The 20872-nt window shown below is 32.0% G+C and overlaps 3 protein-coding genes across 5 annotated transcripts; 2 read left to right on the top strand and 1 right to left on the bottom strand.

Annotated features, from left to right (window-relative positions):
* The first annotated feature begins 343 nt into the window (after window positions 1-343).
* Window positions 344-2388, top strand: LOC110613177. 2 transcript variants are annotated; one of them, XM_021754183.2, is made up of 6 exons: window positions 344-471; window positions 769-837; window positions 1167-1258; window positions 1366-1514; window positions 1648-1729; window positions 1842-2044. In XM_021754183.2, the coding sequence occupies exons 2-6, from the start codon at window positions 798-800 to the stop codon at window positions 1857-1859; spliced, it is 381 nt and encodes a 126-aa protein (XP_021609875.1). In that variant the 5' UTR covers window positions 344-471; window positions 769-797; the 3' UTR covers window positions 1860-2044. The 2 variants fall into 2 exon arrangements, with proteins under 2 accessions (XP_021609875.1, XP_021609874.1); XM_021754182.2 differs by having other exon boundaries at window positions 348-471; window positions 1950-2388.
* Window positions 2389-8637: 6249 nt separating this feature from the next.
* LOC110613117 (probable hexosyltransferase MUCI70) lies at window positions 8638-13265 on the top strand. Its single transcript, XM_021754074.2, has 7 exons — window positions 8638-9275; window positions 9401-9580; window positions 10074-10142; window positions 10225-10424; window positions 10681-11096; window positions 11358-11542; window positions 12574-13265. Exons 1-7 carry the CDS (start codon window positions 9194-9196, stop codon window positions 12945-12947), a joined length of 1506 nt encoding a protein of 501 aa, XP_021609766.1. The 5' UTR covers window positions 8638-9193; the 3' UTR covers window positions 12948-13265.
* A 218-nt stretch (window positions 13266-13483) lies between these two features.
* Window positions 13484-20484, bottom strand: LOC110613118 (V-type proton ATPase subunit B2). Of its 2 annotated transcripts, XM_021754076.1 has the most exons (15): window positions 20263-20484; window positions 20045-20114; window positions 19836-19891; window positions 19615-19713; window positions 19283-19342; window positions 16661-16772; window positions 16360-16568; window positions 15669-15797; window positions 15407-15544; window positions 14948-15098; window positions 14777-14859; window positions 14394-14441; window positions 14219-14272; window positions 14042-14125; window positions 13484-13938 (listed from the first exon to the last, which is right to left on the bottom strand). In XM_021754076.1, exons 2-15 carry the CDS (start codon window positions 20100-20102, stop codon window positions 13753-13755), a joined length of 1467 nt encoding a protein of 488 aa, XP_021609768.1. In that variant the 5' UTR covers window positions 20103-20114; window positions 20263-20484; the 3' UTR covers window positions 13484-13752. The 2 variants fall into 2 exon arrangements, with proteins under 2 accessions (XP_021609768.1, XP_021609767.1); XM_021754075.1 differs by lacking the exon at window positions 20263-20484 and having other exon boundaries at window positions 20045-20120.
* Window positions 20485-20872: the final 388 nt, after the last annotated feature.

Consider the following 20872-nt stretch of genomic DNA (forward strand, 5'->3'; position numbering starts at 1 on the left):
TTTTCAAAAATTTTTTAATACAATTTAATATTTTAAAATAAATATAATTAAAAATTTTTTAAATATGTATAAAAAATTAAAATGTACGGAAAATTTTTTAATTTATTTCTAATAATTATATGATGGTTTAAGTCTGTATATAAATTTTATTTCTAATATTATTATGACTAATATAAAATGAAATTTTCATATTATTTTAAATTAATCCGAATCATATTGTAATTTCTATTAATTTATTAATGATATCATCTTAATTTTTGTAAATTTTTATTAATTTATTAAAAATTTTAATGTACTATAATGAATTGATCATAATTTTTTTGGACTTTTCCCTAAAAATTTTATCTTTTAATCCTCTGTGTTCGCCGAATGGGCTGGCTCTAAGGTTCGTCGCCGTATTCCCCTCTCCCTCTCAATCTGTGCAACTCTTCCTCGGCGCGTCTTCCCATTAACAGCACCCACTGCAAACCGGTAATTTATTTCTTTCGTCTTCAACAGTTTGATAATTTTCTTCGTGGAGCTTAAAATTAGTTAACTTTGGATAGAAATAAACTAGAGTACTTGTAAATTGTAATCCTTGTCTTATCATTTTCCGTAAGTTTTGGATTTTCTGTGATGATTTCTTTGCTTAGGGCTAGAATTCATAGTTAACTTTTTTAGTATTTCAGTGTTAGAAACTAGTTTTCATAATGAATTACTGCATATTGGATTTGTGTGGTTTTCGGTTTCTTGTAATTTGATAGGAAATATTCCCAATCTTTTATGCAGATTGATGAATAATTAACATTCGTACTACTATGAAGGTCGTTGTTTCTGGATGTCCAAGAAGCTTTTCAGGTCTCTCTCTCTCTCTCTCTGCTGCATTTCCATGATTATCAGGGTCTATTTCTTTAGTTCTAGAAATCAAATTGAAATGTAATTGTTTTAATAAAGGAGTTCAATTGATTTAGATAAGACTAGATGGACCCAGATTTTAATTATTATTCTAGAAATTTCTGTCGTATCATTTGATGCTCTAAAGTGCAATAATAGGAAAGGAAATCTTGAAATGAGGTGAATTGGGTCCATTTCCTTTTGCCTTAAACTAGCTTAAATTATAAACATCATTTTTTGTAATCAATTTTTGTGTTAAATTTTCTTGAAATTCATTACCTTGTCTTCCACAGGTTTGGTTAATCATCCTAAACAACCTTTTGGGTTTCGAAGATGCAATGGAATCAAATTTAATGATGACAATGTCATTAAGCTATCTCAAAGGGTGAGTTTCTTTTTTCTTCCTGGTTTAATTGCCCTTTTTTAAAATTCTTTTTAAAGATTTTGTATCCAGTTTCTAGTTTTTGAGAATGGATTTTTTTGTTCTAATAGATTTCTGGAGGAAGCACTCAATATTTCCCTGCAAAGCCTTCTAGCAACAAGTATGTTTTGTCTGCAGGAAGGAATCAGTATCAATGGAGCTATCAAGATGACATGCCTCCAGAACCTTTTGTTCTGACTCTTGTTAAGGAAGTTGTCTGGTATATTTATATTTATATGCTTCTCTATTTGGAAGGAATAGTGATATGTCAACAAAGTTATAGGCTTGGCATGGTTTCACATTTGACAGAATTTAGCAGAAATGAAAGCAATGATGTTAAATCTTCTTTCCAGGGGTGTGAAATGGCTATTCTCTTTTCTGATTGAGCAGCCTAGTCAGCTAAAGTACTTAGAATGGCCAAGCTTCCAAAGCACGGTATGTAGCATAAATTCGCGTCATTTGTAAGTTGTAAGATTTTATTTCATCTGGAACATGGCTGATGATGCCAAAACCACCAAATGCATTGCCAATTTTTCATACACTGCAGGTTTTCGAATCTGGATGAACATTTATTGCACCATCTAATGAAAATATTCTTGGTTGAAAGCCGTTGTGATTTTGAGATAGTCTTAGATTTCATAATTGATGTGTGCAGCTGAAGACAGCAACTCTTACCCTGGTTATTGTGGCACTGCTCATTGTTGTGCTTTCATCGGTAGACTCTGTCCTATGCTATCTGTTGGCTTTGCTTCTTAGGAGGACAGCTTGATAGAAGAACAGCCACTTCTTTTTCATATATGTTCTTGCCTTCACTTGCCTGCTTACAAAGCCTATTCCCCTCTTAGCATTGCTAGCCCAAAAAAATGTTATCCAGGGAACAAAATTCCAACCGAGTTTTGGGGTGGAGGGGGTGGGGGTTGGGGAGTGGGACAAGAAATTTTACGTACAACAGTTGTATTATTGTCACTGATTATGATGGTTCTCATGCTAGTCTCATAATAATCAATGTTCAATATTTAGCTGTTGCACATGTAATGATTGTATTAAATAATTTTTTGAGAAAAACACCCTGCATTTGTATTGATTTCATACTTAATGCAATATGGGTTTGTATTAATTAATTGGAATAAATGGATTATTTGGCTTTTTGGCTTTCAATGAGCAAAAGACTGCAGCTTTATGTGTGGCAACATTCCTCATGTGAACCAATATTTTCTTGCTATATTGATTTGAGCATTGGTATTTCTCAGTTTAATCCTAAAACTTAAGGGTTAAAGTTGGGAGATATGTGATTCAAGTACTTTTTCCTTTTCACTTTGTTTTTTCATAAAATATAATTTTTAAAAATTTTTTAATTATATTCATTTTAAATATATTAAATTTTATTAAATATTAAAAAATATTTTGAAAATTTTTTTAAAAATAAAATAAAATTAAATAGGATCATAATAATCAATTTATATGATACTATAATTTTAAAAAAAATGACAATAATTTTGAAATAATTAAAAAATAAAAATTATATAATAGAAAGTATTATTTTATGGGTCATTGAGGTAATTATTTAAAATGAAATCATTTGTGCTCCAAAAGGCTATATACGGAACATCAATTCTAATTTTGACAATTAAAAATACTTTTTTCTGGCAATTAAAAGTATTTTTTTTCTCAAAAATAGAATATGTCAACACTAGTAATTTTGATAAAATTATGATAATTTTAATAAAATTTTGAAAACTTTGATAAAATTCTCCATATATGCACACTCCACTATGAATGTGAATTTAACAAGGTTTTATATAAATATTTAATTTTTTCTGTGTTTATTGAGTATAATTAATTGAGCTCAATTGAAAGTTTTAGGCTAATTTAAATTTAAAAAATGACAGTAAATTTATATTTAATTTGAATTCGTGTTATTTTGAGTCGGAAATTATTTGAATCTTGCTCTTTAATATGATTCGAATGGGGCTATTTTGAGTTGCTATTTAGTGAGATGACTTTGTGCAAATGGTTTTGTCATTTTGAGAAACGTGAAGTTCAAGTAAAGAGTATTTTTTTTTTAAAGTTAATTTTCAAGTCCATCAATTCAATCCTAATGAGTCAGTTTTGGGTGTGGTCATTCGGATTGTCAAATTGACATTTAATTCAACTTTCAATTTTATAAATCATTGGAATTCAGGTCATGTTGAGTTTTTTTGCTAATTGAAATAGGTAACAAGTTGCTTTTGGATCAAATGAACGTTAGAGTGTGAAATTTTAGTTTTACCTCTATATACACCCATGTTATTTAAAACCTTAATAGAGTAGCCAAATCCGAATTAAAATTTAAATTTAAAACTACAATTAGTTGAATAATTTCAATTCATAAATCGAAACAGGATTATTTATTAAATTTTATTAAATTTCGTAACTCTTTTGTTACTTAAAAATTATAAATATTTGGGAAAATTACTTTTTAGTCCCTCAGGTTTAACGTAATTAACACTTCTATCCCTCTATTTTGGCAACCCAACACTTAAGTCCCTCACTTTCTCTTCCATCCAAATTCACAGTCCTTCCGTCCAAAATAGCCGTTTGGGACACGTGAATTGACAAAATTAACCCTCACTAAACCCAAACCCAAATACCCCTTCTTCTTCTTCTCATTCTTTTCTCCTTCTTCTTCCTACCATTTTCTACAACTTCTTCTTTTCTTCTTCTTTCTCCTTCTTCTTCTTCTTCTTCTTCTTCTTTCTTCTTCTTCTTCTTCTTCCTACCCTCTTTTCTGCAACTTCTTATTCTTCTTCTTCTTCTTCTTCTTTCTCCTTCTTCTTCTTCTTCTTCTTCTCCTTCTTCTTCCTACCCTTTTCTGCAACTTCTTCTTCTTCTTCTTCTTCTTCTTCTTCTTCTTCTTCTTCAACCGAAGAAAGCATGAAAGAGAAAAAAAAAAACAAAGGAATTTCACATTAAGAGAAGGGTATTTCTGGAAAAAATTATCACCTCTCACTTTTGACTCTTTGACCAAACGGTTTAAATGGACGGAAGGACTACGAATTTGGACGGAAGAGAAAGTGAGGGACTTAAGTGTTGGGTCGCCAAAATAGAGGGACAGAAGTGCTAATTACGTTAAACCTGAGGGACTAAGAAGTAATTTTCCCTAAATATTTTAAATACTTTAAACCTATAATTAGTATTGATATATTAACTGAACACATTTAATACCACTCACACGATTCAGTACCTGATTTAGAAGCACTACACTCGTTATATATCTAGATTCTATATTTATGTGAATCACTGGTTATCACGATCTATATTTAAGAATAAAGCATATAATTTTATCAAATTCAAATTTTATATTTCAAATTCTCTTATCCAAATACAAAGTTATTTCTTTTGCCCTAACTTTCAAACTATAAATAATTTTCAAGTTATGTTTTAACTATGGTAAATTATGTGGTTTAGATACAAGCTCAAATTCAGTAAAAAATGAAAGATAACCAAAATCTAAGCTCTCAAAAGTCATATATTGATGACTATAACTAGAAGAATGGAAAATCCACTTTTTCACATCCATATATAGATTTTGTTTGAAAATAATTTTAAAAATAGTATTTAGAATAATAGAAACTACGATCCAACTTAGTTGCATAAAACTTGATCCAAACCTTTCATGCCACCATGTAAAATTGGATCCTAGAAAGTTCATATCTAAAAGATTAACATTTGGACTAGTAGCTTCTTTTAAGGAAAGAACACAATTAAAATAATCAGACAAAAGCTAAGGACAATCTAAAAGTACAGAAAACATCCTAAGTCTGAAATGATCCTAAAACTGTCAAAGATGACTGTAAAAAGTCAAAATCCCTTATCAACACTATCCATACTAGAATGGATGACTTGAGAATGAGCATGTAAAACACTAACCACCCTTACTAAGATAGTGCAAAGGCATACATACCGCTACTAAACAAAGATAGATGAAGGGTTCGTTGGTTTCTCTTGCTTGTGATATCCTGAACATCTCAAATAAACAAAAAGAGATGGACCAAAACATTGCATGCAACTACAAAACGAGGCAGGAAACACCATTAAACTTCAATCAGGTCTGAATCCCTACTATCGTCATGATCCATGAGATAGTAGTAATAAGGACCCATCATTTTCTTCCATTATAAAAACATCCTAGATTGACATTCATAATTTTCACAAATACCCTAGCATCCATTAGCACCTTTCTATGATCAAATTGAGCATTATTTAAACAATCATTAAGCACTATATGGCTCTCCACCATGCCAACCCTTGCTTTACTAATAATCACTGTATGATTATTCAGTTTTACTGCAAAAATTAAATTCTTTCCTACCTTTTAACGATAAATAAGAAGAGAAGAAGAAGAAGGTAATTATCACATTCCAAAATCTTGGAGTACGAATAGAGATACCAGTAGATCTGAGTTAAGCTTTTCCATTGTTAGGGTAAATGGTATTAAGAGAGGTGCTAGCTTATGCCGAGCTACTTAAGGAAGGCGCTAGCTTAATCCTGAGCTGTTTGACACATAACTTACCTACAAATACAACGTCAAAAGTTTTACTTAGAAGTCTATCTTGCATTGTATATATAATTAAATATGCTAAGATAGAGATTATAAATGATTTATAATAATATTTTAATATTTAAGTCCTAATAACTTAATCATAGAAAATTCAAATAAAAAATGGACATATCCAAAAATAAAGTAAATAGTATAATTAGTAAATTGAAGACAAGTCACTTTTCAGAAGGTGATTAGGGGTTTCTCGACATGGTAGCTTGAGGCGCTTGTTAAATCTGATGTGTTTACCTATATGAAATGGGCTTCTAAAATTAAAATCTATGATTTTAGTAGGTCAAGATATGAATATTGAAAGTTTAAAAACTAAATTAAAATATGTTAAAAAATTTAGTAGGTTAAAGTGTAAATATGAAAAGTTTAAAAGTGAAATTAAATCTTAATCCTCCATTCTTTCACCACTTTATCTAAACCCTTTATATGCTATCTAAAAAAACATATAATAAATAAATAAGCAAAAAATAAGTTGTCTTCTTCATTTACAAAAGAATGGTCAAACCTTACATCCAAGAAAAAGACGAAAAAAAACATGATTTTTTCCTTCGTTCCTAAATTTCACTCCTTTCTTCAAGCAAAATTGATAGCTCTTTCCATCCAAATTAATTCCTAAGTTGAAGAGCAAATAGAACAGCCATATATGAAAAGAAGATAAAAAGGAAAGGTATTTGAAGAGGTAAGAAAAGAAATAGTGTTTTAAGGAAGATTGAGTTAGGACAACATGAAATTTTATACAATTATTTACTTTCTAATAGAAAACAAAATTGAAATTTTAGTTTTTTCTAATCATCCATAAGGAGGAGGGTGTTTCAAGGGATAAAGGCAAAGAAAAGGTTTAGGAAAGGTATAAGCCAAGCTCTTGAAGCACTTAGTGAAAAAGGTTTAGTGTTTACTTGATTTTCTATTTTTCTTTGAATTTCTTATGCTTATTCTTAGTTAGGGTTTGGATTTAATTATTGAAAATACTATATTGAATATGTGAAAGTGTTGTACATATGCTGGAATGATAATTGAGTAAGTTGAAATATGTTTAGAAAGCATGAAAGTGTGAAACTTAACTTAGCAAATTGAAGACTTACTTAACAGATTGTGTTATTTGGTCTGTATTTTAATATGTAGTTGTTCAAATGAGGTCCAATATGCATCAAATAAAAGCTAAGACATAATTCTATAATTTTTAGGGAAAGACTAAATTTTGATTCTAAACTTGAGTTAGTGTAAACTTTAAGAAATATTAAAATTAATGTAGAGCAGTCACATCTAGAACAGTCTGTACTTTTTAGATTATAACTAATTTTGTACTTAATAAAAATGAGGTCCATTTTTATTTAAGATACTTGAAAATTAGGTGCAAATTTTGACATAATGCAGCTCCTCTTAGATTAGAATGCATAAAAATTGACATATTTGCTTAATCAATATGAATTATGCATGTGTTTGCTTGACATGCTTGTTTTACGCACGTGCTTGCTTGCCAATCAAACCTTTTATATAAGAAGAGGTAAGTAAGACTTGTTATTCTATACTTATTGGTGATTTGAAATACAAAAACCAAATTTATTTTATATATTGATTGGAATGTCAAGTCTATGAAATTATGTACTGCTTAATATGAATTTGTAATATTGTTATTTATGATACTTTATATTATATTTAGAAAATGACTCGAAATAATATCAAATGACATATGTTTTTATCTGTGCAAGATTATATACTAAAACTAAATATATTTCGCCCTAGTGAACTCAGTAGGAGTCGCATTAGCTTAAGGGCATAGTATACCATATACATATTCAAAGTTTATAATGCTGCTATCATCACGGTGATCTATATATGAGAATGTATATCAAATGCCTCATAAGCATCGTCGTAGAATCCTACTATTACATTTCAGCTTTTGAGTCTAACGTTTGACACGCCTATCAGTATTATTGATTATAATATGTGTTTATTAGGATCGATAACTTTATTAAAACTTAATACTTGATTTTATGAATTTCATAATATATATGGACATATTTGTATCTAATGTATATTGGCGATAATAATGACATTGGCAAATATGATAAAAGATAATTATTTACTGATTCTCAAAGAATTCTTAATATATATTCACAAAAATGCACATTTTTCTTATTCTTATTATTGGAATTTTGATATAACATATTATATTCTATATTAAATGCATGTTAATCGTTGACTTTCAGTTCAATTAAAATAGATAAGATAAATATAATTAATTTATATTATTGATGTATTAGTATTATTATTATCATAATATTTATAATCGATAATTTATAACCGATAATTAAATAAAAAATTATAAGAAATATGTTATTTAAAATTATAATTAAATTAATATTATAAATTAAATAGATTAAAAATTAATTTAAAATATATTTATTAAAAATAAATTGAGAATATAATAGTTGAAATTAATAAATTTTGAAATTTTTTTTTGTACGGGAAAGTTTTGAAATTTTTTTATAATTATCTATTTAAGTGATATTAAAATATTAATTTTTAATATTAATTAAGACATGATATTTCTATTAAATTAATTATTAAACTTAATGATAATTAATGAAAAGTATAAATAAATTTTGGTGATTAATTTATAATATTTTAATTTGATGTATATTTATTAAAATGTGATTTTTTTATTTTTTTTTTTATTTTATTTTATTTTATTTTTTTTTATTTAGGAATCAGTTCAAATTTAGGTGTGAAGATTTTGGCAAACCGGTTTACATCCCTAGCCATGAACCAACAGATCAAAAGACCAATCATATCAACCCCAGATTTAAGCCCCATAGGCCATAATTAATAAAACCAACCGAGCGGGGAGTTATCCAAATCCCACGTAACAGAGTCTAATCGGAACTTGCCATTCAGGGCATCCCGGAATGTTGTCCGCCGCGTATCGCCATCATCTGCATTGTTAACAAATCGCCCACACCATCTCCCGACGACTTCTCGCACGAGCCATCACGCAACTTAACATTCTTAGAGCTCCTACTCAAATTCGCTTGTTCCTCCACCGACGTCTGTTGCAGCAAGGAACCCTCATCCATCTAATCAAGTTCTTTATCCGTAGCTATTTCAATTTGTAATGCCTTTTTGGTTATATATTGTAAATCTTTTCGAAAAATCTCTTAAAATAGTTAGAAATTCTAGTATCTAAGCACCTGAATCTGTGAATCACTCCTTTGATCTGGTCGGTGCTAATATAACACTCCGTCTGTGATTTTCAATTACTGTTTTCTAAGTGATTAGTAGAAGGAGGTGAGCAGAGTAAGTTAACTATGGAGAAAGAGATCCAACGGGCCATTTCCTCGCGGATAAACCGGAGAGGAGAAAGGAGTAATCAAATGTCGCATTCTAAAGGTAAAGATTATAATTTTAACTTTTTCTAAAAGATATTTTCTGAGAGTTTGGAGCGTTGGTGTTGGGTGTTGATTTGCTTGTAGAGGCTGATTTTATTTGTTATGACTTGTGTGGTGGTAACCCAGATGGTGAAGGTGGATTCTTTTCATCAGGGAAGTTTTCTAGTGATTATCCAATGAGAATAATGTGGAAGCGTGGTTTTATTCGTTTGGTTCTTGTAGCGGGCATACTGTGGATGTTGCTGATTCTACTTGTACTGTTATTTCATGTTTGGTCTTGCCAGTCTTCTTACTCATTCTTTTCAGGTACTCTAAACATGTGAATCCTGCTTTTTTTTCTTCTTCCACTTATATATTTACTTTGTTTCATGTATGAATTGCCCCCTGTTGTTTTTTCTGTTTTTGTTCAAAGATGAAAACTTCATCCCTGTTTAGTTTACAGGAGATTCATATCTACTTGGATCCAGAAGAGTTAGCAAATCAATGGTTTGAAATTGGAATCTATGTCACTCAATTTTGCTGCGTGATATTGGCAGCCAAATAGAGCATAGTTAGCATGTATACACAATCACACACACATTGGTGATGTTGCTTCTTTTTATATATATATATGTATATATTCAATTCTCCAAGCAGTTATGCTGCAACTCTTCATTGATTTATTAATTTTTTATATTAACATGATGAGATCATGCTATATGAGCTCTAGTAAAAATGTCATGTGAAAGTCAAATTATCTTATTTAAAAGTAGATAATTGAAGTGAGTGGTTAACATTATGACTTCTATTTAACATGCAGCTATCTGTAATAAAGAAAGCAAGGTATATAGCGTTTTAAACTCATGGGGATTTGTTGCACAGCAACACCGTAAGACTTTGTTTCCTCATCTTTATTGAAGTTTTCTTCTTTAGCTGTAGTGAGTAATACTTTTTATGTTGCTATTTGTTAGGTTGCCCAATCCCTGTAGCCAATAATCCTGACAAAATAGTTATTCCAGAAAGAGGATCTTCAGACGATATTGTTAAAAATTTATCATACTTCATGGAGGACGAGCTAGTGAATAATGGATCTCAGCCATCCCCATTATTTGGAGGACATGAAAGCTGGTCTCAAAGAGAGCAGAGTTTCAAACTAAAATCTTCTATGAAGGCAAAATCTAAATACGCTACAAATTTTGTCTCTTAATTCTTTACACTTGTATTTGAGAATAAAAATGAGTCATTGTTTTCTTTCCTTTGAGTCTATTACCGGTAAAAAGAAAATGCTAATGGAGAGAAAAAAAAATTCCCCTTAATATAATTAGGATTTTCCCTATTATTTAAAGTCTTTTTTTTAGCACTTTTTTTTTTTCTTACCTCATGAATTTAATTTGGCTTTTTATTGTTTACCATGTTCTGCTTTGCAGGTTCATTGTGGATTTATGCATGGTGGTGGTGCTGAAATGGATCCCATGGATATCAAATATGTCAGTAAGTGTAGGTTTGTGGTTGCATCTGGAATCTTTGATGGATATGATGTACCTCATCAGCCTTCAAATATAAGTGATCGTTCTAAGCAACTGTTCTGCTTTCTTATGGTGGTGGATGAGATTTCTCTTGATTTCATAAAGGAAAATGCCACTGTAAGGAAGGACATTAATGGGGGACTATGGGTTGGCATATGGCGTCTTGTTTTGCTGAAGCATCCACCTTATGATGAGCCTAGAAGGAATGGTAAAGTTCCCAAGATTTTAACCCACAGGTTATTTCCTCAAGCACAGTACAGCATTTGGATTGATGGTAAAATGGAGCTGATAGTTGATCCATTGTTAATCCTCGAAAGGTACTACCAAATGATTATATTTTCTGTTGATTATTTATTCTAGTCTTTTATTGTTTCAGACTATAGACAGAGATGGTTGATGGCTGATAGTCTTTTATTCTAGTGATTATTAGAAAATCTATCCAAGATTAGTATCCTGCTGAGTTGGTCATTTTCCTTTTGATGGAAGAGTAGGTCTTACACATTGAAGTTTTGTCACTGCATTTTTACTAAATACAAGCAAATAAACTATACAAAATACTAGCCATCTTTATTGTACAGATACTTGTGGCGTGGGAAGAACACCTTTGCTATTGCTCAACACAAACACCATCACAGTATATATGAGGAGGCTGATGCAAACAAGCGGAGGAAACGATATGCACGACCACTTATTGATCTTCACATGAAAATATATCGTTATGAGGGAATGGAGCCTTGGAGTTTAAAGAAAAGCACCATTAGTGGTAAGAAACTAAGAATGGGCTTTATTTTGGTTTTTTTGTATCCTCAAAGATGTGTATACATGCATATATGTTTCATTTTCACCATAGATGCTACTGTACCATTAGAATAAGTAAAATTACATAAATTAGCTCTTAGGTGAACAATGTATAATTTACTCAGTCTGATTAATTAGATGACAACAGAATAACATATAAAAAGTGCTTCTAGGTTTTGAGCTGCTCCATTAGTGATGTAGATGAGGAACTGATTAAATTGGAAGAAGTAGGTGAAGGGGAAAAGTACAGAGGGGCTACACTCCATTGGGAGAAAAGAAGGTTTAGTAATCTTGTATTGATGGTGATATGAATACTATTAATTTCTAGGAACAGGATCGAATTTGGAATTTGCTATTGTGATCTCTTTTTTTTGTGTGTGTATAAAGCCAAGCTTACTAGTAGTTGCTTTTTTCTGCATACTCTTGTTCTCAAATGACATTGCTGAACTGATCTTATTTGTCATCATGTTTGTAATATAGGTGTTACCCTGAGAGTAGAATTCAGAGTTTGCTTTTATGCTCTTAATGTTTATGTGCACATTATTTATGTTAAACTAATTTTGGTTCTAGTAATTTCTTATTATGAATTCATAGGTATTTTCCATTGAATACCACCTACAAATTGTATGCAAGCAATGCATATACATTTTATCAAATTGCACCTTTTATCCTTGTTGCGCATGCATACGTAGGCACGGGTAACTTGTGCACCTTGCACTTGACAACTATTAGGCTTTAGGCAATAGGCATTGATGACACACCAACGATTTTATCACCTGAAATCCTTCGCACAAGCACTGTATTGGAAAGGAAGTTCTGGAATAAGAAAAATAATGCTTGAATTAGCATGTCAAGGAATGTAATATTGGGTGGATTAGGCATCCCATTAATGTTTTTAGAATAATGTACTTCATGATGATACCTATGAAGGCTGCATTTAATGAAAAAGTAGTGATACAGCTATTTTTCCAGATACTGAAAATTCATTCATTGCAGATGTGCCAGAGGGAGCTATTATTGTAAGGGAACATACAGCAATGAGTAACCTGTTTAGCTGCTTGTGGTTCAATGAAGTCAACCTCTTCACTCCAAGAGACCAGTTGAGTTTTGGCTATGTTGTGTACAGATTAGGAGGTGCATTCAAGTTCTTTATGTTTCCAAATTGCGAGTACTACTCATTGTTTGTGTTGCATCCGCACACGAGAGAGCATTCGTCAAAGGTAGAATGGGTAAAAAGCTTAAGCGAATTTAAGGGGAGTGGTAGCAGTATGAAGGAGAGCAGAGGGGGGTTAGGACTATGGACTCCATATCCTGGAGACCTTGATTCAGTTGTCTTGCCACCTGTTGTAAGAACATCCAAAGCAGGCTGAGTTCTACGTTATATATATTTTTGTTATAATACCTTGTGAACTTTGAAATGGTTATTTAATAACTTAATCTATCAACTTCTTGATTAGATAGAACTTGGAGACTTTTGAAAGTTTTGTACATTATTTGGGAAGGAAGAGGGAAATGATCATAACCTTAGGGATTTCTTCTTTTATATAAATTTTGGGGAGAATCATTGTTGAAAGGTTACTAGTTAGCAAACACAAGCAAATCCCTCCCCTCCGGTGTACTTCAACTAGCTTCTCACCATTTGAATGGATAACGCAAGCAGGCATTTAACCTCTCCGGATTTTGCTTCTCATTTTTACTCTTTAATTCAAGTAGTGTAGCACTAATACAAGAAATCTAATATTTTTTAATTTAATTTTTTAGTGTAGCTCTGCCATATACAAGTGTTATCAGAAATCTAATGGATTTTGTGATAACAAATAAAAATAAAATTTAGGAAAAGCGAACATACAAAATGACGAATCGCTGAAAAATGCAAATATAAGGAGACGTGAGAGAACTAAAAATCTGTACTAAAAATAGAGAGAATAAATTACTTGAAACAAAAATACATAGGTTTGAAACTTACAAAACATTGCGCCCAATTCCACTTGAGTAAAACTCTCAAAAAAGTGTACCAACTAATAAATAAATTACAAGCTCAATTCACTCCTCACTGGAAGAATATATAATTTATCCCAAATGGAAACAGCTTCTTTTATTATTTTCTGCATGAATGAGAGAAAACTAGGAATAGAGAATAGAACCACCAAAACAATTCAAGCAATCTTCATTTTCTCAATGAGATGAATCCCTGCTGTAGAACAGGTCAAGAGTCTTTGCAGGTATACGGTGTAGTAGTTCGCGAGGGAAGATTCGAAGCAAGGTCCAAGCTAAATCAAGTGACTGGAAGATGTTGCGAGTGTCATAAGCTCCTTGTGAAACAAATTTTCTCTCAAATTTGTCCAAGAACTCCAAATACAGCTGTTTATTCCAGAGGAATACCATCAGTTCCCTTGTAGTGTACTAAGTATTCAATGATATAACAATATAAAATTCTCAATGAGCAAGAGAACAAGTGCAATACCAGGTCCTCAGAAGAGAGAGCTTCCTCTCCTACCACAGCTTTCATTGCCTGGACATCCTTCCCAATTGCATAATTTGCATATAGCTGCGAGTCAAAAGGTCAGACATTTAAGGAGTTAGATAGCATAAAACAAGAAATTTAACTGAAAAGCTAGCAACAGTGACTGTCAAATCAGACCTGGTTGGACACATCAGCATGGTCCCTGCGAGTCATCCCCTCACCAATGGCACTCTGCAATAAAAACCAATGTGAGTGTTTAGCATATGCCTCCTGTACTGTGCTTCTACTGGTTCAGTATGATATGCTTTTCAGCTCAATGTATTGAGAACCCAACTAGGAGATCAATTCTTACCTTCATCAGACGAGACAGAGATGGGAGGACATTGATTGGAGGATATATCTGCCCAATTCAAATGGATCAAAAGTCTTATCAAATATCAATCTCTTACCATGCTACATTGCAATTAAACATCATACTGTTTGAGATTCAAATGTTATGTTGCATGTTCTAGTATTAAATTCATTGCAGAAATTTAACTTTGGCTGGACTGTGTAACAATCTAGTTGGGATTAGCTATATGGATCCTTCGGCTAGTAATGCAATCAAGGAAAATATAAAATACCAAATTTGCATGTTACAAATTAACATGCACAAATAATGCCTTTTCCTATAGTCAACATGGATCAAGCTTGACTTTTGAGTTAGATTCCAAGTGACAAATCTCATAATCTTACCTGTCTATTGTAAAGCTGCCTATCAATGTATATCTGGCCCTCTGTAATATATCCTGTAAGGTCTGGCGTCGGATGTGTAATATCTGGTAATAGAATAAAATTAAGTTAAAGCAACCTATTCCAACTGAAGAATAATATGGGCAGGAGATTGTATGGCCTCTGAACCATTACCATCATTTGGCATAGTTAAAATTGGAATCTGTGTGATGGAGCCTTTCCGCCCCTCAATCCTTCCAGCCCGCTCATATATGGTTGCCAAATCAGTATACATATACCCAGGATATCCACGCCTTCCAGGTACTTCCTCTCGAGCAGCAGACACCTGCATCAGCAATCACTGCTTTGTGTCATACAATCTTAAGACCGTTAACACCTTAGTAAGTATTTCATTAAATTGTTTCCACAAAAAGAAAAAAACAAATATATGACTTGTAAACAAATGAAATTGAAGTCCTAGGAAAATTTACAACCATACTTGATATTTAAGCAACCAGAAAAAAAAAATAAAGAAAGAGAGAGAAGATAATAAATTTACATGATATACACAAAGTTTGTGTTATTATTACTTGTAAATATTGCACTAACATTTGCCTATGACAAAGCAAAATAAAGACCCATATTTTGTCTCACCTCACGAAGAGCATCAGCATAAGAACTCATATCTGTAAGAATGACAAGAACATGTTTTCCACACTCATATGCCAAATATTCTGCAGTGGTAAGAGCAATTCGAGGTGTGATAATACGTTCAATTGTGGGGTCATTTGCCTGCATGACAGCATGGCAGAATCAAATTTCAGGAACAAACACAATTTATAAGATTAACAAACAAGAAATCAATTCTCTAGTACATCAAAGGACAATGAAATTAGATGCTGATGTAAAAAGTTACCAGGTTCAGAAAAAGTGTCACTCTCTCCATTGACCCATTCTCCTCAAAATCACGTTTGAAAAACTGTGCAGTTTCCATGTTTACACCCATAGCTGCAAATACAATGGCAAAATTGTCCTCTTCTACATCCTGAAAAAGTTGCAGGATAGGTTCATTGTGCAGTTACAGACTCAACTTTAGAAAGAAAGAATAAATAAGTGAAAATGAAACAGCTGCCCAAATAATAACGGACTATGTTTTTAGGTGAAAAAGAAATGTTGTTTTAAGGGCAACAATAGTACCACTTTAAACTAACAAAATCACAAGTTCATTCAAGAAAAACAAAATTAAGTTTTAGGTTGTGGATTGTCATAGCACAATAGAAATGCAAAGGAATAAGGAATTATAACCTAGACCTACTACATTCCATTATAATTATTTTGAAGAAAAAAATTACCTTCTCCATTAACCTCACTAATATAAAACAACAACTAAACCTTAATACTAAACTAGTTAAGATTGGCCATATGGATCTTTTTTCACCATTCAGCTCAGTCTAAAAACAAATCTACATCACTAATATATAAGCTATATCAATTAAACTATGACCATTTGTATAACAGCATTAAACCTTCCATTGCTAAATTACCATACTCATACAAAGTTATTGAATCTTTAATCATAAATAGCCATTTAGGTGTGCTAAATATACCCCCAGAAGATTGTCAGACTTTTCCAATCGCTTCACCAAACCTGCTTGGCGACATATTTGTGCAGCTATTTCATTATGGGGAAGACCAGCTGCAGAAAAAAGAGGTATCTTCTGTCCTCTAGCAATGGAATTCATGACATCAATTGTTGAAATTCCAGTCTGTATCATCTCTTCTGGATAGGTTCTCTCACTAGGGTTAATAGAACTCCCTGTAATAGACATATAATAAATTGAGGAACACGAGATACATAACAAGCAGCATAAATTAACTGAAGTTTACATGCTCTAATATATCATTTACCAGAAATGTCCAAGTAAGCCTCGGGCAAAATTGGAGGACCATTATCAATAGGCTTTCCAGAACCATTAAAAATGCGTCCAAGCATATCCATTGAGACAGGAGTTTTCAGAACCTACAAAACAGGATAGGGAAAGGGTACAATGAGGGTCAAATAAGTAGAGATATAAGGTAATTATATTTCATTTAAAGAATCAAAAGATTGCATGGGCAAACTAAAACTCATATCAAGTAATGTTTTGCCAAGAATTATATACCAAAATATATATTTATTTATTAGATCACAAGAATATAGCTTTTATCTACTGCAATATTTCCTTAAATGTTTCACATTGTTCAGTGGTTATGGCACATGGGAAAATCATTCAAAATACATTTTTAGGTTAAAGAGGGTACTAATTGTAAAGTATGGTGAAGAGAGGAATTAGGAGAAAAGAACAAAAATGGAGGGGATTCCCCTCCACAACTTGTTTGGCTTGCAAACCTTCTAGGTGGGGAAAGGAAAAGGAGGGCAGCATTTTCTCTTCATAGATGTGAAATTCAGTGATCTTAAACAGTGGGTAGTGAATATTACCTGGAACAGGGGAGAATGAAAATCTGTCCTGCACTTCTTACCATCACTATTTTGGTTGAATCATATTTATTATCATCAAATCATTATCTCTTTAATTTAATCTATATATTTTCTTCATTTTGAAATCAAAATGTCATTTTGTTTTATTCCTTAATAAGAGACATTTTCTTTTGTTCCATGTAAATCGCTAAGATACTTAAAATACATGTCAGCAACACAACAAAATCATAATGGTAATCAACAACATCAATCATGCATTACATGATTAATCTCTCAATGTCCTTCAAGGTTTTGGAAAGAGAAACCTCCAGTTCAAGATCCACCACATATCAATGAAATTAAATAAGACTGGAATGGATGGCAATTAGGGAGGAGAGAGGATTGGCTCATATTTTGCGGCCCAAGGCCTGATGGGTCTCCTGATGAACACCCAAAATAATAAAAAGAAATAAGTAAAAACATATATAGCCTTTACCACAAAGATGCTATCCATACACTAAATTATTTCATGTAATTGGTGTATTGGATTTCTGGATTTCATCTGTCCACAGCTTCAAGCTCAAGTGCAATGGCAACACTCCACATAATGACAAGCACATGGAAACTCTATTAAAACCAGGAAATCATTACAAAAGGAGGCATGATTTGCCAAAATTTTCAGCTCTATAGTGACCTTCCTTGCTCTTTTCCACTCCCATCTTCCCCAAGGTTCCAAACAAATCAAGGATAACAAGTCCCTATCAAAACGAAGTCAATTCATACACTTCTACAAAGTATATAAGGCCCAATGATCTTGTTCATCTTAACCTTTTCGTGAATTCCAATTTTATCCAATTCAAAACATTTATTAATTTGCTATATATTCTTTGGAATTTGTTCCAATTGTATCTGCCAATTAAGGGGCATGTGGCATGTTCATATGGACAAAAAATGTGGAAAGAGCACTTGAAGTTTTTACACTGGGAAAAAAGAAAAACTCTTAACCTAGATGAATCTAGCCTCCCTTTCTCTGTCTAATCAAATGGCAAAAACAACTGAAATCCACCACCACTAATATCATTGTCTTTCTGGCAACCATTCTCCAATTCAGTCCTAATTATCACAGTCTTTGCCACTGAATTGAGAACAACCACCACCACCATCAATACACACACCCTCTTTCTCACTAGCACAGTAAATAAGTAGAAAGAACACCACTTAGGCTAATAACCTTGCTAAGAGTCCCAATTGCCATTGGTGCCAGAATCTGCATCTTTTAGAGCAATTTTCTCTTCCAATCAAGTACCTAACAAAAATAAATAAATATAGAAACATAGAGACCTCGTAGTTCTCAGGATTCATGATCTTCTACTTTATTTTCTTTAAAAAGAAAAGGGTTTCTGGTCTCTCTAAAGTTAAAAAATTATTTTTGTTTGATTCCTAGTATTACAAATTACAACCAGACAGCAAGGAGTATTTCCACAGGCAAGAATCTTTGAGAAACAAAACAGCGCCTGATCCTCAAACTATATTTATTGAGACTAATTCAATAAACAGTTAGCATCCACCACAAGAACAGGATATTTTCCAACTGAGGTAAATATCCATTTCCAACTTTATAGATGGAATTTACAGGTCCAAAGCCATCACAAAATTAAGGAATAGGTGCATCTTGAGTAATTACTATTACTATGACTATTGGCGATATAAACTTCAGCAGATTACAGGTGTTTATTCAGTATAATAGCAAATAATCCATTGCTTTAGTATTTCACAAGAGTCTCACTTACAAGAGACTTTATTACTTGTTAAAGACTTTAGTTATAGTGCAATTTAAAAGTAGTATTAGAGTCATTATGCATAATTTTCATTTAGCACAACCTTGTGGGCATGAAGATATTTTATGCAAGTTGTTGAAAGAAGCTTCCAGAAAACTTCCACATCTCCATTCATATGATTAGAGGTGTTTCGGTAATGGAAACACTGGTGTGGACTTACAAATTACTCCCAGTTTCTTGACAGCGAAAGGTCAAAATAAATTAATTAAATGATATAAAAATAGAACTCCATACCTCTCCTGTAAATTGCACAGTTGTGTATTTGTTGTCAATCCCAGATGTTCCTTCAAAAACCTGAACCACAATGCAGAAAATTGATATATATTACTGCAAATAAATAGATACACCATTTGTGCCACAGCCCAAAGAAATTGTTCACGTAAAGAAAATTCCCACTAAAAATTAACATAAAAATATCTCTTTGGCCCTTCCATGCACCGACCATTTAGAGCAATAGACATACAATATCACAATTAAAGTACTAACAGATACACAATGTTTCAAAATTCTTGCAAGAACTCAATTTATTAATGAGGGAAAAATGGAGAACGTGAAATAGAAATAACCTGAACGACTGCCTTCTCCCCATCAACTTCAAGGACTTGACCACGGCGGGTTGTTCCATCCCCTAAACGAATATTAACAATCTCTTGGTATTTTGGTCCCTAACAGAGTGAATCAGACAATGTATCGCTTATCACTAAAAATTGCAGCAAAAAAACCAACAAATAAAATAATAATTATAACAAAATTTTCATTCTTTAAAAAAAAAGCACCATCTTCTTACCTTAACCTTCTCGAGTATAACAAGAGGTCCAGCAACTCCAGATACAGTTCTATACTCTGCAATGCAAAGAAAAATAATAAGGAAAGGATAGAAAAGAAAACAGAAATCATCACCCACAACCAAAATAGGGAACAAGTCGGGAGATAAATTCCAAATCAGATTCCAAATTAAGCATTATCGAATCAAATTCTATACAAACATAATCATACCCATGCCGATCTCTAGCGTTCCCTCCTCCATGTCGAAATTGTTTTGCGCCACGCCCATTCTTATATCAATCTTCATTCACAGGATTTAAAAAAAAAAAACTCAGTAATCAAGAAATCGCCAATTGAGGAATGATCCTCTCAACATTTCTATCGAAAAAAAATTAAAACTAATAAAGAAAACCCAAATTGAAAAATATGATTACGGATTCATAACTCACTGTTCGGTATCAAAATTGAAACGAGAAGAAGAAGAAGAAGAAGAGAAAGCGTGATTGGGTGCGAGCAATTGATGATTAAGTGAAGGGTTCTGGATCTACAGAAGGGGGAAGCAGTGAAGTAGCCACGGAAGGATGGAGAGAGAGAGAGAGAGAGAGAGAGAGAGGGGGGGGATATTAATTATTTGTATTCAGAAGAAAAATGAATAAACTGAGATCTGTGGACGAATAAGAAATTTAGATTTGTTAATGGTAAATATATATGGTAATTAATCCAGGCCCTTTTCTTTCCATAAATTTTCCAAGCTGAAAAGGAGAAAGAAGACATTAGCAAATTGGTTTATTATTATTATTACTAGAAAAATACCCGTTATCCACGTTTATGATTTGAACTATTTAATTTAATATTTTAATTATAATTACTTTTATATTTTAATTTCATTTCCTCTTTAAATAATATTATTTGAAAAAATAATTTTTTTATTAATTTTTTAATTAAAATAATATATTTATCTTAAAACATTAAATTTATTAAATATTAAAAAATATTTAAAGAGGTTTTTTATAAATAAAATAAAATTAAGTAGGTTAATTTATATGTGTTATGGATGAT

This window comes from Manihot esculenta, chromosome 4 (assembly GCF_001659605.2).
Source record: "Manihot esculenta cultivar AM560-2 chromosome 4, M.esculenta_v8, whole genome shotgun sequence".
NCBI classification, from domain to species: Eukaryota; Viridiplantae; Streptophyta; class Magnoliopsida; order Malpighiales; family Euphorbiaceae; genus Manihot; species Manihot esculenta.

Bases quoted from the DNA above. Each gene is read 5' to 3' on its own strand.
- LOC110613177 (XM_021754182.2), top strand. From the start codon at position 798: ATGAAGGTCGTTGTTTCTGGATGTCCAAGAAGCTTTTCAG. The intron at 1,259-1,365 runs GTGAGTTTCTTT...TTGTTCTAATAG, and splicing joins TCATTAAGCTATCTCAAAGG to ATTTCTGGAGGAAGCACTCA. The intron at 1,730-1,949 runs GTATGTAGCATA...TGATGTGTGCAG, and splicing joins GGCCAAGCTTCCAAAGCACG to CTGAAGACAGCAACTCTTAC.
- LOC110613117 (XM_021754074.2), top strand. From the start codon at position 9,194: ATGGAGAAAGAGATCCAACGGGCCATTTCCTCGCGGATAAACCGGAGA. The intron at 9,276-9,400 runs GTAAAGATTATA...GTGGTAACCCAG, and splicing joins TCAAATGTCGCATTCTAAAG to ATGGTGAAGGTGGATTCTTT. The intron at 11,543-12,573 runs GTAAGAAACTAA...CATTCATTGCAG, and splicing joins AAAGAAAAGCACCATTAGTG to ATGTGCCAGAGGGAGCTATT.
- LOC110613118 (XM_021754075.1), bottom strand. From the start codon at position 20,120: ATGAAGATTGATATAAGAATGGGCGTGGCGCAAAACAATTTCGACATG. The intron at 19,343-19,614 runs GTTATTTCTATT...ATTGTGGTTCAG, and splicing joins GGGAGAAGGCAGTCGTTCAG to GTTTTTGAAGGAACATCTGG. The intron at 16,569-16,660 runs GTAAATGATATA...TGTCTATTACAG, and splicing joins GGCTTACTTGGACATTTCTG to GGAGTTCTATTAACCCTAGT.